This window comes from Arvicanthis niloticus, chromosome 11 (assembly GCF_011762505.2).
Source record: "Arvicanthis niloticus isolate mArvNil1 chromosome 11, mArvNil1.pat.X, whole genome shotgun sequence".
NCBI lineage: Eukaryota > Metazoa > Chordata > Mammalia > Rodentia > Muridae > Arvicanthis > Arvicanthis niloticus.
In genome coordinates, this window is record NC_047668.1 from 14,657,696 (window position 1) to 14,674,869 (window position 17,174).

At 43.5% G+C, this 17,174-nt stretch overlaps 1 protein-coding gene across 6 annotated transcripts in view; it reads right to left on the minus strand.

Moving 5' to 3' along the window:
* The window catches only part of Npas3 (neuronal PAS domain protein 3), an 807,361-nt gene that overhangs the window by 21,067 nt on the left and 769,120 nt on the right, over positions 1-17,174 (minus strand). For all 6 annotated transcript variants that reach the window (XM_034514128.2, XM_034514127.2, XM_034514126.2 and 3 more), the window contains 2 exons: positions 6,193-6,386; positions 1,982-2,088 (listed from right to left, as the gene is read on the minus strand). In XM_034514128.2, the coding sequence (XP_034370019.1) occupies positions 1,982-2,088; positions 6,193-6,386 (301 nt within the window). The remainder of the gene's footprint in view (positions 1-1,981; positions 2,089-6,192; positions 6,387-17,174) is intronic.

The window sequence follows — 17,174 nt, forward strand, 5'->3', positions numbered from 1 at the left end:
TATCAAATCATGAAAAAAAAAACCCACAGAATTGGAAAGCATAGTGTCTCTGTTTATTGTCTGGCAAGATAGCAGAGGAATCGGGAGAACCGTATAATGGTAGATGGTGGTGTAGTTTATTTTCCAGCACTTTAAATCATTCTGGATACTGAAAATAAGACAAGGGTGGCTGGATGGTATCAAGAGACAAGAGAGGATGGTGTCAAGCACATTTACTGGGGACTGTCGCCTCTTGGGAAGAAGTGAGCTGCATGGCCTCGAACTCCTCAGGAATTGTGTTTCTTCAAGTTGCTAATCAACATGGCATTTTCCAAATAAGGCCCAAAGATGACAAAGTTCCTTTACAATCAGCAGGAGGTTTCTGAATTTAGACCTTAATTAAGGCTCCCAAATGAGAAATCACTCCCTGCTCTAGTCCCCTACCCTATCTCCTCACCCTGTCTCCCTCTTCCCTGCCAACATGGGGTCGGGTAGTGTCTTAAAAACAGTATATTCATTTTAAAAGTCTATACCTCTGGCCTGTGGCATTCCAGAAGTATATCCACTGTTCTCTTCAGAGATCTGTATTTTTTTTTTTTTTTTTTACATTTTTTCCCCCCTGAATTCCCAGCAACAAAAAACCTGATGTTTCTGTTCAGGAAACAACATCATTTTCCTCCCCAATTAATTGAAGAGCCATCTGCTTCTGTGATACAGAACATCCATTCATTCTTAGCAACAAGTGTGTTCCCCGACTCCCTGGGGAGTGATATCAAGGCACGTGCTCAGCGTTGGGAGTAGACTGTACTAGAGAGCACCCTGGATTGAGGCTGTGCCAGAGACACAGATGTACAGAATCTGACATTGAATTTGATTCCCTATCACTCTTGCTAATATAGAGTTAAAAACACAGTAACACAGTGTTGGTCACAGAAAGACTTGGGCTAGCTCAGTCACCATTAGACTTTGAAGAGCTGAGTTGAGACTGAAGAAGTCATTGCAAAGGGCTAGATATCTGGGGCATAGCTCATCTCAGCTGAAACAAGAAGGGGCAAAAACTACCATTCTGGTCTATGTGACATAAAGCCCACACCTTGAGCTGGACTATTTCATTGGTAGCACCGTGCCGGCACTGAAAGTCGGACTTGAACTGATGTAGAACTTCCGGAGAATGTAGCTGGTAGCTCTCCTTTTTCAGGAAGTCTGTAGGATGGTCATATGCTTGGAAGAGGGAACTTCCACCAGTCCACAGCTTCCTGAACCTTTTTTGTGCAGAAGCAGGCTGGTGGACTCTGAGAGAAATTTGCCTGCTGAGCCTGTATGTGATTTGTTGCTTAAACTCAAGCAGAGTATGTCTGCTCCTCCCGACTCCCATTCTACAGAAGATCTCAGTCCAATCTGAGGCCAGGATTCCAGAGCAAGACTCACAATGAAGACCAGCCTCTTATTTCCAGGGGCTGGAAGCTGGAGGCTTCTCTGTTGCAGCTTTTTTAGGAAGAGACTGCTGCCGACAGGTGATGCTCCTGTCCTGTGTTCTGCCCCTGCCTCCCAGGGTTTTGCCCTTGCCTAGTTTTTGTGGCTAGGCAAGCAGGCATTTTTTATGAGGCTCCAGACCATTTAAGCTTGTCTTCTCCCATCTATAGTTTGGAACCAAAACCACAAATTTCAAAGTGGAAATTGTTGTCTAGGAAATGAAAGGGTCAAGGAGGAATTTAAGACAGACGATCTCTCTGTCTACTTGCTGTGAGAGAAAGCACAGGTGACCACACAGTTCTAGAAGGGTGCCTGGAGGTCCCACAATGCCTCTGGGCCCAATGTTCAGCTTTCAATATAATATCAAATGTCAGTTGAAATTATTTAATCTCACTTTCTCTTACTGTGTGACAGTCATTTCAGATATAGACAAGAGGCATGAAGGGACAAGTCAGCACTGAGTGCCATGAAGTCAGAGACAAACCAACAAATGATACTGCCCAGGCTGCTTTCCTATAGGGGTACTTACAGTCCAGGTGACTGTGCCTGATGCCTTCCACATCTTCGGCATGGATGAAGTGGTAGCATCTTTTCCCTACGATGTCTACAGGGGTCAGATCCATGTAATCACTAATCCTACAAAGAGAACAACAGAGAGAGAACTCAGAGAGGAGGAGACTAGAGCAACCGTGAAATAATGCCCGAAGCTGATCTAGCAACATTCCCACATGCCAAGTACCTGTGAGGATGAGGCACTTTGAGCAAATGCTGTCAGCAGAGAAGATTATTTCTGTGGTGTATAACAACATTTTTATTAAATTTTGGATATGTTACTAGATCAAGCGATTGTATTTAAGTAATTAGGTAGGTTTTTCCTTGGCATCAGAATGCACATTTGGACAACGTAATTCCATGAAATTATTGAGGAACTGTAACAATGCAAGACACTCATTACAGGACAAGATAATTCAAGGTTACATAATAAAATAAAAACATGTTACGTTTATACCAAGTGATTAGAGACACCTTTCATTTAAGCAGATTGGTCTTCTGTTGGGTATTTCCATGAAAAAAGGGATTCAGCTGCTTCTTGGCACAAAGTCCAAATTGGCATTTCAAGGGATATAATTTAAATGCTGAGACATACAGATGCCTAGGGGTATTATCTTTTTTAGTCTCAGTCATTTGGGAGCTCAGCTTTCACTCCTGGCTCTTTTAACTGGGACTTTGTGGTAGATTCTACACAGAAAGTTTAAAACCATTTCAGCAAGTCTGAGCCCGCACTTGACAGTATGTGTGTACCAGTGCCCACCGCTGGTTGCCCAGCGTTCTCAAGCAGGACACAGAAATACAGAACCCAAACTATATAGACATTTATAAAACGCTTGTTGTCTTTTATATCATTCATTTGGGTTGGTAAAAAAAAATAGATTTTGTTTCGCTTATTCTATTGTCCCTTTAGAAATTACTTATGACACAGGATCTATTCAAATGTGAAGCAAATATTTGGAAATGTTACCTTTAAAAAACATGGGATTAGTGTTTTGAGAACTGTACCTGATTCACAAGGCAGGGAGCTAATAAGGACTGCTAACACAAAAATATCATGGAGTTAGCTGGGTGTGGTGGCACATGCTTGTCACCGGAGCCCCTGGGAGGCAGAGGCAGGAGTTCCAGGACAGCCACAGCCACATAGTGAGACACTGTCGCAAAAAACAAAAACAAACAGGGGCTATGGGGTATAATCAAAATGTACTACTCAATGAGGTAAGTGGGTTTCTCAATGTTTAGTGATTGAAATAATTATTTTGGCAAAACTAGAATTCTTAGTAAGAGAAGATTTCTTAGGGAAATGAAAAGAAGTTCTCAGAACATTTGTGATATAAAACAGACTGGTGGTTTTGTTTATTACCTTGTTTCCCAGGTATACTTAAACATCCACTTTTTTAAAAAAGAAGAGGGAGAAGAAGAAGGAGGAGAAGGAGGAAGAGGAGGAAGAGGAGGAGGAAGAGGAGGAGGAGGAAGAGGAGGAGGAGGAGGAGGAAGAGGAGAAGGAGACAGAGGAGGAAGAGGAGGATGAGGAGGAGGAGGAAGAGGAAGAGGAGGAGGAGGAGGAAGAGGAGAAGGAGAAAGAGGAGGAGGTAGAGGAGGAGGAAGAGGAGGAGGAGGAAGAAGAGGAAGAGGAGGAGGAGGAGGAGAAGGAGGAAGAGGAAGAGGAGGAGGAGGAAGAGGAGAAGGAGAAAGAGGAGGAGGAGAAAGAGGAGGAGGAAGAGGAGGAGGAAGAGGAAGAGGAGGAGGAGAAGCACCTAGATGTCGTTAAAAGACCCTCCTTGGTGTCTGTGAAATCTGCCAGCTCCCGAAAGCATTAGATGTTAGCTTTGTCCTGGGCCATGCTGAAGACTGCAGAATTGCCAAGGAGCAAGTTAGTTTCTAGTTAACAATTCCCTAATTAAATAATAAACCATAGGAAAAAGCCAGGTTGTTCTTTGGGGGAAGGCATTCTCTTTTATTTGAATGAACACCTTCAAAAAAAAAAAAAAAAATCTGGATCAAGCCCTTTCAGAGAACCATAGCCTGCTGTGGGGAATGTGAGCACTTCAGCAGGAAAGACGTTCTTAATAGACCTGTAGGAGCTAGGCGTGTCAGGCCAGAAGAGTAGCTCTCCTTCCTGTTCTTCAGCTCCCACATCTGTAAATAATGTCAGGGATTGATGAGGAGGGTCACGGGTGGGATGACATTAGCAGTGTCTGGAGCGCGACGCATGGCAGCTTTTCTGTAAACCAAGCACGCCATTACCTTTAATGAAGGACATTTTCAGATTGCCGTCATCTTCATTTGGGAAGGAATGATGCATTGTGTTAGTGAATGGAGTTTTGGGGGTAGGATAGGGGAAGAAAAAAGCTAAGAACAGGGCATGTCCCAGAAAAGAACCTCAACTGCTAGAATGGGACATTGAAAACTTGTTAAAAAAAATTAGTCACTTGGTCACAGCAGTGAAAATTAGTGGCATTTTGAGGAAGGACAACCATTGGAAATTTGGCATCTGGTTTTTGGAAGGCGTGGTGATGGTGGAGCTGATCTGAGCCTGAGGCATGACCATCTGGCATCTCTCTCCTTTCTGTCTCTCCATTGGTCTCCTTCACTGTCCCACAGCCTACTTAGAGACTAAGTGGGTTTGTAAATGCTAATTGTGTTCTTCCATTGTTGTGTGTATATATGGAAAGTTCCTCTGGGAGGTTCTTCTGACTGCTTTCTTACTGTTCACCCTAACAACTGGAGACCTCACAGGATATTGCTGAGTCAGGGGCTGTGACTCCTCAGTCTTCAGATCAGACTTGCCCAGGCTGACAGGAGCAGGAGCAAGCGCTTACCTATGGAACAGGCTGACCTGAGACTGCAGGGTGATTACTAGATACACGTGGGCAAAGTCAGAGGCTGCTGTGAGTGGACAGCTTCTCCTGCCAATCCTTCTGGCCAACTTGTCTTTCCTGACCTCCTGTGTCCTCTCCCGAGCACCATCGACACACCCAAGTGTACAGTCATAGTGATGAAGACTTTATAAATGCCAACAAAGCCTGAACAGATTTAGATGTAATTACCAGATAATAGAGACAGATGCATGATACTGTTTGGACTACTGAGCCTCAGAGCTCAGATAAATTCTTTCTTCCCAGCCAGACCCTGGCTAGAAATAGGACCATTCCCAAAGTGATCTCAGCTTTAGTAGCACTTCCCAGTGGACTGGGTGGATGCAGGCACTTTTGGCTTTCCTCTTGCCTAGGTTCTGCAGGGGTTAATTACTCAAGCCACTTGACCATTCTGCTTTCTGGTTTTCCCTGTGAAGGCATTCACAGGACTCAGGGGACATATATTGCCTTCAAACCTGACAATCTATGGCCGGAAAGCTTCCTCCCTCTACCGTCTCAATAATGCTCCTTGAAGCACCAGGAGATGGACAGTTTTGCCACGCTGTGTTCCCAAGACTGATACAGAGGCAGGCCCTCCTCCTGTCTTTCTGTATCCCAATTCCCTCTTTAAATCAGTCAGATGGGCTGGTGACTTCCAGGTGAAAGGTCTGTAAGGTGCACCGTCTTCGATCTCTGTCCCTTGCTTTGTGCTTAATGGAAAAAGTGAACTTTCAAACCACAGGCTAAAATGTCCCTTTTGTAAAAAGCTCAGTCTTGGGAACGAACTGCCAACTTATTTCTAGGATGAGTCATCTTTTTTTAATTTATAAAAGGAAAATCCTCAGGATGACAAAGTTTTATTTAATAGTGTTGCAAATTCCTTTTGCAGCAGCAGATTTCCTCTGGGGGCCTCAGATTCTCATTTGTTCTGTGCTAAATGTCTGTGAGGACACTGCCCGACAGGATGCCAGGCCCTTGAATTAGTGGGAAGCAGGTCACCCAGAGGCACAGGAGATGCCTTTCACTGCATCATTTTGCCAATAATACCCCATCCCTGCCCTGTACTTGGGTCCTCAGCCAAAATGGGCTTTCTTTATAGCGGATGGATGTCTGGGTATCCCAATTCATTCAATTGTTGTCCCAAATGTAAATCAGGGAAGCAATGTACATTTTAAATAAAAAGCATGTTTGGTGTCAGTCCAAGCAGCCATTAAAAACAAGATCAGGATTTATAATGAGTCTCACTGGGGAAGTAAAATCTTTCAGGCAGCCGAAACCAAACCTTCACCAATGGGCAGCGTGCGATGGGCAAATGAACATGAAAACAAAGTACCTATTTTCACAGTAAATGATATTGAGGTCCATGTTTACTCGGGTGACGAACATATGGCAGTCAATTCTGACTTCATTGATCGTAGGGGGAGGCAAGGCGTGAGCCACAACCACGAGACCCATGATTTGGCTGGGGACGGTCCTCCCGTGGGACAGTGACACTCGGAGGCGAAGCCGGCCTGTTATGTGAATCACCTGGGGGGAAAAAAAAAAACAAAACATTAAGTACAGCAGTCAAATGTACATGCCAGAAGTAAAGGTTATTTCTTCTGAGGAAATCTCATTGGGAACAACTAATATTAGGTTGTATCTTCTACAGTCATAACGGCTGTCAGAGCGCCTCCATGTACTCGTGGTGAAGCACAGAGAACATATTCTATGAGACTTTTTCAGGCAGTGTTATTATAGTCTGGTTTTTTTTTTTTTTTTTTTTTTTTTTTAGGACGGCCCCCTCTTCCCCATTTATAGGAAATTCATTATCAGATCCTATGACTAAGATGCTGAGCACTGAGCAAGCTGCAGAAGGAAATGTTTGAATTATTAGCCTTGTTAGTAAAAGATGTCTTTCTCTCTCTGATTTTGTAGTGAAAGAGATTACATGGCCATCTGCTTTCTGGAAGTCGTGGCTCAGAGATTTCTTGTATTCAGAAAATTCAGTCATTTTTACTAAAGTCTGAATAACAGACTCAGGGCTATGACATGAATGGGTTCTTTTGATGACAGACAGTTCTCATTGGGCAGTACTAGGTTACCAGGGGCTCTGTGATTGATTGCAGCACCCTGGGCATTTGGCCTTTGCTTTTCTTGAGCTCACACTGGGGTAGAGTCAGGGAGATGCTCAGAATTTTTGTGGCATCTCAGAGGTACCTGCCTAGGGACTCCAGGGGCAGTATTGGTCTGAATTGTTTAGTCTATGAGCTAAAGTATACTACCCCAAATCATCAGAGGAGAAGCACGGCCTCAGCTGCTAGAAATGATGCATTAGACAAACAAAACGGCAGATGGGTTTCTACGGCTGTGCCCTGAGAAGATAGAAATGGGGTGTGTTTATCAGGGTTTGGAGAAGTGTTCATGTATGTACATATGTGTTCGTGTGTGTGTGTGTGTGTGTGTGTGTGTGTGGGTGGGTGGGTGGGTGTGTAAACTCTTTTCTGTTCTGAGGCCCCTGTTGTTCTGTGTGGATCACAACAACAAGGCCCAGCAGGAGGCTCCTGTGGTTCAGTCTACAAGCAGCCCTGTTTAGCGGCTAAGTTTCCACATCTGCTTTGCTCTGCAAACTTATCATGGAGGAGCATCACTCCACCTATCAGGATGCCACATCTGCTCCCTTACCATGAGGAAGCAAAGTGGGAAGTGGGTCTCCCTCACCTCACCTCTCCTCTCTGGAGTCTGTTCTCCTTCCCAGGGGGCTTGGCCAGTGATGCCTTTTCCATTTTATTTTTGCTTCTCTTAAATTATTCTGTTTTCCAAAAGCAATGCACACTCCTGTCAGTCAGGAAGAGGGATCAAAGCTTCGGGGGCTGCCCTTCAGAGTCCTGGCTGCTGTAAATAATACGTCTCCCCCGTCACCCTTCACATGAGCGCCCAGAGCCAAGGAGGAGTGGGGAACCGCAACCAGCAGGAGTATTTAGGTTGTTTCTGCAGTGGCTTTTCGACCACCCACATTTGAAGTTGAGTAAATTCATACTTAATGCACCTTTGCTTTAAGCTTTGGACAGATGAGACACTTTATGAATATTTGAAACTGTTCCTGGAGGCAAGGGTGCTAAAACACCATCAGAGACATACATTTTTTTTTCTCTTCTGCAAGACCTCATTAACTAATAAAGAAATAGCTAAAAGAAACAGGATTAACTTCACAGGAGGGCTGTTCCAGTCTCCATCCTCCTCCCAGCTAGGCTTACATAGACGCTCATTTATCATGATCTGTCCTGTTTTATCAGGAAAACTCAGCTTCTTAGAAACTCAGAGATCTATAAATGCTCAGAAAAACACACACCCAGAAATGATATCCCAAATAATCCCTGCTTGGCATTCCGTTCTAAAGCAATTTCAAGGCGTCTGGGCAGATACGGAGTAGGAGCTCCTGTGTGGTGTTTGTCTGTGCTCTGCCCTCCAAGCTTGACTGTGGCCATTGTGATATTAGAAGACAGACAAAGCAGGGTCCACTTAGGTCTAGACTTACAGTGGCAAGGCACTCAGCCACTTTGTGTCTCATTTTTTCCCCTGTGAAATGGGAATAACAGTGACTGTCCCAATGTGATGTACAGAAAACTAAGGCATTGACATAGATGCTTTATAGCTGGTGAAGAATTCTCTGAGTTTTAAATATTGTCTTTATCTTTAATACCAAGCAACAAGAATAAGGATGAAATATCTACTTAGTGTTGGCCAAATGTCTTATTTTTGGATAGACTATAACATTTCATATCTGGATGAAAATAAGACTTTTTCCACTAGGTGAGGAAAGAGGTTCTGGGAAGTCCATTTTCTGCCGTCACTTAGCTTAGACATGGAAGGTTGCCTAGGGTCTAGGTTTCTGGGTATTGGCAAGCGTCATTTGAATGTAATTATATTTGATTTTTTTATGTCCATACTCTTACTGAATGAAGCTTTAGAATTATATGCCAGATGGCAGCTTGCTACCCTAGGTTAAATCAACTATGAATCTTCAGAATAATTTTACTTAGAAGCCAAAGCTCAGATGTTGAAAACTTTTTTTAGGCTATAGTACAAACTAGGAAGAAAAAAGAGACAAGAGGGATGGGATTGAAAGGCACTCTTTGGGATCCCACAATTATATTTTAGGTTTAAACTAATATATTTTCCCAAACCTATTTTGTAATGCCTTTACCTCCACGTGATGGGTTATGTTCAGATTCAGAATATGCCTGGTAATATGCATACAAGTATGTTGAGAGCTTTTTCTTTTCTTTCTTTCTTTTTTTTTTCATTGTTGCCTTTAGGCTTAAGAGATAAAAGAACAAGAATTGTCATGAGGATCTTGGTTCAAATCCTAGCTCTGAATTTTGATACCAAGAGAATTGAAAGAACCATCTTATTTCTCAGTCACTAAGTAAAATACTAAAAGCCTGTCACAAGAGGACAAATACATGCATCCCTCCATATCTGAGGGATTGGTTCTAGGATTCCATAAAATACTGAAATCAGCATATAATTCTGAAACCCATCTTTTGAGGTAGGGTCCAGGCTGACCTCACATTCACTAGTCTCCCGCTTTAGACTTCTGGATGCTGGAGTTACAGGCAAGCGTCAATGCTTGGCCCATTGTTAAGTTCTTTATATAGATTTGCATAGAATCTCTGCATATCCTCCTGTCTATGCTAAGTTAAGCCTAGATACTTTTATCTTCTAATATAAAATAACTGCTGTATAAGTAAGTTGTTACATTGTAAATGTTTAGTAATAATGACAAGGAAAAACATGTGTGCATATTCAGTGCAGATGCGATGTTTTTCTTCCCACATATTTTCCCTCTGTCATCGGTTGAATCCTTGGGTGTGGGATCTATGAATACAGTGGGCCAGCTGTCCCAGAGCTCTCTTTGGTTTTTCAGTGAGCTCGAGGAAAGGTATGTATGAGCTTGCTGGGTGCCAGAGAACAGATCACCAGGGACTCCAGTATGACCTCAACTTCAGCAAGTTTAGACTGAGGCGAAGCAAAATATATGTACTATTCATAAGAGGGGGATGACACATCGGCTGATGGAGACCGTGACTCTCAGTCCTAGTTATGTGACACACTTACTGGTAGATTCCCAGTCTTTCTTCCTGGGATTCTCATAGGTAGGACTAGGATGAGACCCTAGCTTTTATGTTTAAGGCTTCAGAGAGGATGCTAACAGCTAAAGTGTCTGGAAGATACATTTGGAGTTGCACTAGTGGTTCTTGATACACACTGGACTTACGGAGAACAGTTCTGGAAGTCTCCATTGTTATTCCCAAGGCCAAATAATCAAGTAACCCAGGGAGCAGGGCACTAGCATCAATGTTTACATATGGATCTTCCACCCTACTAAGAGGATTGATTGGAAATATATATTGTGTCTGCTCCAGGAAGTACATTCATAAAACAACGGGAATTTCTTTGTGAGTGCAGGGCAAGAAGAAAAGTTTTGGCTGAATAGATTAGGAAGACTATGTGAAACTGATATCATATTGTTGACATAGGTACAATAATGGAGCAGTGAGAAAGGACTACCAACAACATAGCAAGGAAGAGAGAACCTGTGGGGAGAGCCCTGGGCTCCAGGGACATTTCAGTTGGCATGGCAGCAAATGGACCCCAAATGACAATAGAAGATGGGAAAAGAGATCATATCATGATTCTCTGTGTGTGTGTGTGTGTGTATATGAGCATGTGTGCATACATTCATGTGTGTGCATGTTATGTTGGAGGCCAGAGATTGTAGCAGGTCTTGGGTACTTGTGGGTTCATCTTTTTTCCCTCCCATTATGCCCCCTGCCCAAGTTTTACTCCCTAACACTAGATAGGAGAGAAACAAGGATAAAGGGGAGAGAAGAATTAACAAAATCCCTGGACCTAATTTCTTTCCTTTTGTTTCTTCTTTGATCACAGCTATTAACAAACTACAACCAACCTCCCTAAATGACCAACAACTATCTAACTCCAGCCTCTCGGGGCCCTATCATTTATATACCCTCTGAAAAGTTCCCAGAATTCCAAACATCACGTGATTGCAGAAATGATTTGGAGCTGGCAAATGCATGCTTCTTTTAGAGCATGAGGCAAATCATAGTCAGCTGCTTCAGTCAGCCCAAAGCAGCCCCACATCCTTATACCTGGGAAAAAGTGAAAGCAAATTCTTATAATATTTCTGTGTGTGTGTGTTTTAAAGAAACCAAAGTCCCCAAATAGTCACTAAAAGAGGTGAGTGTTGAATGCCTTCCTTTTTGCCCTCCACCTTATTTTTTCATTATAGGATCTTTCACTGAACCTGGGACTCAGCCATTCAGCGAGGGTAGCTGGCCAGTGAACTGCAGGGATCCTCCTGTCTGCACCCACCTGAAGCTGAGGTTACATGCCCATGCTGTGGTACTTGGGACCCAAGCTCAGGTGCTCGTGCTTTTAAGGCAAGGCCAGGTTCTTACTGCCTGAGCTATCACCACGGCATCGAGCCTGTGTCAGAGCACAGTGATGATAATGGCAATTGGGAAAGCAGGAACATTTGACCAGTGTGAGGACAAAACGATTTCCCTGGGACCAGTCTTGTTTAATACCCTGGGGAGATGGAAAAGATGCCCAAGAGATGGCTACCAGCAAGAGATGGGTATCTAAGTAGTGATGACAGTTGAAGGTATTGTTCTGGAAGGTTTTGTCTCCTTGGAGATGATAGCTAAAAACTGAGAAGTCTAATGATATTATCACTAGAAAAAACATAGATGAGGAGAAAATGCCAAGGCATATTTTTTTTTAGTCCCGTTGGGTACCTGAAGCCTAAGGTAATGTATGTTTTTGTCTTTTTCTAAGCAGAGGCTCCCTCGCTCTGTAACAGCTGGAGCTGTCCTCTCTTCATGTACAGTTGCAGTTAACTGTGGCCAGGAGATACAGTACAATGAGAAACTTGAGAGAGACAGAGAGACACAGAGAGAGAGAGAGAGAGAGAGAGAGAGAGAGAGAGAGAGAGAGAGAGAGAAAGGATGAGTGGGAGGAAAGGAGAGAGAACATTCCTATAGTTTCTATGGTAGTATATTGTTATACTATCCATTTTATGATGACTTACGTTCCTATAAATCTTATGCTGGTATATAAACTCAACTCCCTCATAGGGACATCACAGAACATAAAGGTTTGGTACTGTTGAGGTTTCAGGTGTTCACTGGAGAGTATTTGTGTATCTGCTTGGTTTTCTTGTTAGGGATCAGCATTTACCCTGTATATGCTGGGCAGACACTCAAAGCTACTGGGGGTCTTGGACTATATCTCTTGGATAAGAGGATTATGTTGTACTTCTGTTTAAAAAAACAAGGAGGGAAAGGAAGAGGAGGAGGGGGAGGAAGAGGAGGAAATGGGGAGATGGCTTAACAGTTATGAGCACTGGCTGCTCTTCCAGAGGACCTGGATTCAATTCCCTAAACCTACATAGTAGCTCACAACTGTCTTTAATTCCAGTTCCAGGGGAACCAGCACTCTCTTCTGGCCTCTGTGGGCACTGTATGCACCTAGTACACATGCAGGCAACCACCACTCACATAAACAAAAGTTTCTGAAATCTCCTACATAGCCCCAACCCTTTTTTGATAGCGACATCCTAAAATAAATGCAGGCTTGTCATAGAATCTCCAGATCTAGATGTGGTATTCCAAAGGGTGGCTCCAGCCTCCTTGTAAAGTTAAGGACACAAATGGGGATGATTATGAATACAGATATGCCAGCTCCAATTCTAATATTATGTCAAATATTTAAAAAGTAACATGGTTGCTTTAAAATTTAAGAAACATTTTGGGGGTAGAAATAACAAAATTGGAAACAGGCCTTTGAATTTGGTCCTAGTTCTGATAACCATGGTAAGCTGTCCATCTTGACCAGAGTAATAATTCTTCAGACAGAAAATGGCAGAAAAGAAGTAGAGGCAGATGATCTCTAGAGGATTCTATAACCAGATACCCAGTGCAGTGTGCTTGGTGCTGCTGCCCCATCAGCCCACTAGAGGTTGTGGGTTTACAGAGGACAGCTGTGAACTGATAAATGTAGTTTCAAATCATTAAAAGAGATTTTTAGAATTCATTTATTTTATGTACATGAGTACACTGGTGCTGTCTTCAGACACACCAGAAGAGGGCATCGGCAACCCATTACAGATGGTTGTGAGCCACCATGTAGTTGCTGGGAATTGAACTCAAGACCTCTGGAAGAGCAGTAAGTGCTCTTAACCACTGAGCCATCTCTCTGGCCCCATCAATAGGGATTTGTATGTATCATATCTGAGTTAAAACTGCATCTACACTCCAAAGGGTCATCCCATTCTGGTCTTTAATCTACCAGTATTCCTCAAAAGAGCTCTTGGTACTATGAGATTCTTTGCCCCAAGCTCAAGTTTACAGAAGCTTGAACCTCATATACTTCCTCTCACTGCTCTCATTATCAGGAGATGCACAGAAAGGTGAAGCCCATACGTTTCCTCAACACCTCATTTAGTCTGCCTGGAGGCCAGGGATTTCCTACCATCATAATAAAACCAGGCAAGTCGGCATTGCTTGCTTGTCCCAAAGTGAAAAAAGGTCCAGTATGTAGCCTTCCCTGATGAGTGCTATGTGTGATGCTGTAAATGAGTTTGCAGAACATGGGAGAGCTCTAGAGAGGTGACGAGCCACACTGCCTGGACACACTGCCAGATCGTTCCCTACAGTATACTCCTTAGCGATGATACACACACATTTTTCAATAGTGTCTCATTATAAACAAGCCTGTTGCAAGACCCTGATAAAACCTTTTCTGTCGGCACTCAAGGGAAGAGGGTCCACATGGAAACCACATCTGGAAGCTGGGCTCCTTTCCTTTAGAAAGAAATCTTGCTTCTGGTATTAGGAAACGTTTAACGTTAGCAAATGAAAGTGCTGGCGTTCTTTGCCACACGATGTAAAGCACAGCATAGCATGAGGGCAGGGGACAGACATGGCTATAGGCACAGACGGCTACAGGTCTCTGGGTTTAGAGCATCTTAAGAGATTTTTTTTTTTTACTTGTCCTTTAAGGGAGCCCAAATTTATCATAAAAATTAAGCTTCTTCTGTCACTCTGGTTTCTTTTCTTTCCTGTGTAGAAGTCTGGTTTAGAATATAGATTATATCAAACCAGTAGCTTAGAGGGATAGTCAGCTGGTTATTTAAATGAGGGGGGCTTTGAGGTGGCCCCAAACTTGGGAAAGATAAGAGCTTAGCCCTGTCTTTGGAACCAAAATAACTAGCCCAGAGCACAACCACTTAATTTACATTGGCATAATAATATTGACCTTGTAGACATTATTGCATGCAAATTCTTCTGGAATGTTCTTTTGAGTATTTAGGCTATATTCATAGGTTGGAGACTACTTGAGAAGATCTTCTGTATCTTTAACTTCTACCACCGAGGTCATTGTACAATGCCTGAAAAACAGCCAACAAACAACTTTCCCTCTGGGCCCTAGGTGAAACCAGGTCCCTTCATAGAAGAAGTAGTGTGAAGAAGAGAGCTCGGAACCTTTAGACTCTCGGGAGGCAGGATATAGGATGCCATTACCCCTCTTCTTTGCAAGATTTCAGATTTTAGTTCTAGAAGCAGACTTTCGAACTAGAACTGTAGATTTGATGTGAGTTACAGCAGGACTTCAAATGTAGAAGACTGCCTTCTCAAGGAGGTGGCAAGACTGTGCAGAGATGATTCAGAGGAAATGAACTATGGGCTAGGAGGACATACAAGGCAGATCTCTTCCAGGGCCAAGAGGAGGTGTGCAAGCGCAGAGGTGGTCCCGGAATGTCACTGGGTAGGCGTGAAGGGCGTCTGTAAACTCATGGACGTTAAGAGTCATCGGGTAGTATTGATACTGGGTACAGACTGTAGGGAGAGCTTCAGGTGGGCTCAACATTAGTGGGGAAGAGAAGACTAAATTTGGGCAGGAGTGAGAGTGCTTTAAGAGAAATGAATGCTGACAGAAATCAGTCTTGCCAAGTGCAAGGGCTATAATTATGTGGGGAGTATTAGTTTTCAGGACTCTACATCTTTTCAGATTTGGATGAAGGTAAGGATGAAGTTTGATGTCACAGGAGCATACTGTATGATGCTCATCTGGTTACGGTGAGCCAGTGAAGGGAAGCAGGAAGCAGACACAGCTGGAAGGCTCTGGGACACCTCAAGCTACCATCATAATAAAACCAGGCAAGTCGGCATTGCTTGCTTGTCCCAAAGTGAAAAAAGTCATGATGGTCCAGTATGTAGCCTTCCCTGATGAGTGCTATGTGTGATGCTGTAAACGAGTCTGCAGAACATGGGAGAGCTCTAGAGAGGTGTCAAGCCATTCAGACAGAGATGTGTGCGAACATGGGCACTGGTACCCTCACAGAGGGAGTCCCCTTAGACTGTTCTGTACACAGATACCCAAAGTGATCCAAAGGCCAGGTGCAGAGGGAAAGCACATCGGGTGAACTCTTTGGTTAGAAACCATGAAGTAGCTGATGGTGATATCAGGGGTTTTGTTTAAACCAACCAGTCAAAACAGCTTCTGGAATCAGTGGTTCTTAAAATTGTATGCGAGCAAGAAAAGAAAGCTTGTAAGGAAGGTGGCTTCCCAGGTCCCAGCTCTACAACTTTAGATCCTTTGTCTTTCAGGAGGTCCTGGGCATTGGCTCTCCCTACTGCTCGGGATGGCAGTGGTTGGCAGGCCTTACTGTTCACCCAGCTACAGCTTCTCTCCACAGAGAGCTGGATGAACCCATGGATCCTAAGAAAGGCCACCCAGGGGCACATCATAGCCTGCCTTCCCAAGGAGAAAAGCATGTATTTACAATGAACTCTGTACTGAAAAATAGTCAGACCTGGTGCTTTTTGGTTCCCAGACAACGGATTGGCACCTGATAGGCAGGAGGCCTGAGCTGGTGTGGGCTAGAGACATGCTTCCGGTGCTTGCTCTTTTCTTTGTGAAAGGGCCTGCCTTCTCAGTGGCTACACCACAGTGGGCTGCTCTGTTGTGCTGGGAGCCTCCTGGGGGAGGCTGAGCTTGCCAATCCCTCCCCCCTCCCCATCCTGCCGCTGGCTCAGCTCCTGATTAATTCAGGGGATCCTGGGAGGTTAACCCTTAATTTGATGGCTCCAGCGGGGAGCTGAGAGAATGCTGGTAATTCATCACCCTTGTTTTATTTTTTTTTTAAATAGAAATATTTTCTAAGGCAACAAGTAAAAATTCACCTTTAAAGCCCACATTTAATACGCATTAGGTAGAGCATTCTCTCCTTACATGACTGCGTCCTTCAGTCATCAGTTGCTATTCATCTATCTCTTTTAACGAAGTTCAAATACGTAACATGGAAAATAGAACTACAATTTCAGCCAAAGGTCTCAAAATGCACCCAGACCCCATATCTGCTTCTTGTTCCCTCTGGAGAAAATAGTCTTTCTTCTACCAAAGATAAGATTTTTTTTTTTTTTATTGGGATAGTTTAACTAAGCTGCCAGATCTCCTTAACGAGATTATGTAAATGTATGCCAAGGATATAAACCACATTTTCTCTGAGAGTGGAACACTTCAAATATCATTTAATAAAACAGGACCATGGTAGAAACACTTTTATAAATTGTTATGTGGCAAAGCGAGAAGATGGAGCTGTACACAGCTGATCAAATTTCACCTGATTCAGTTACTTTATTAAACTCTCCTAGAGAAGGACAGAGCACCATTGTGCTGTAGGAGAGGGCAAGTTTCTCATCCCCTGTCACTTGATGGGGAGGATGGGCATCACCCTTCCTGGCCCCTCAGAACCCCTTGTGGCTTAGCGCCACTGACAGGGCAGAGAGGCAGTTCTTCTCAATATAACAGGCTTCGATTGTATCTTCCAACCATGTCAGGAAACAAAGAAGATTTGGAACAAGTCTCATGCCAGGCAGGGGATAAACGCTGGCTTCTTATTTCCTCCTCCTGCTCCACTTCTCAGAGAGAAATGCTATGATATGTGATACACTGTCTTTGGAGCCCATAGGCTCATATCTTACTGGGAAAGATCTAACAAATCCTGTGCTTGGCTAGAAATAAAGGCAAGGGTATGTGTTCAGCGTTCACTTAATTTCCTTGGTACATTCGACATACATTTCCTGGGTTCAACAACTAGTCACGTTCTAGGTCTCTTATTTTTCTCTTAAGTTTGCTGGCAGAGTGTTATATGGATGCTCTAAACTATAATGAATCCAACAAACATTCAAAGCCAGCCATGAGCCATGAACTAAGTGCTCCCTACATGAAGACAGCAGTCCCAGC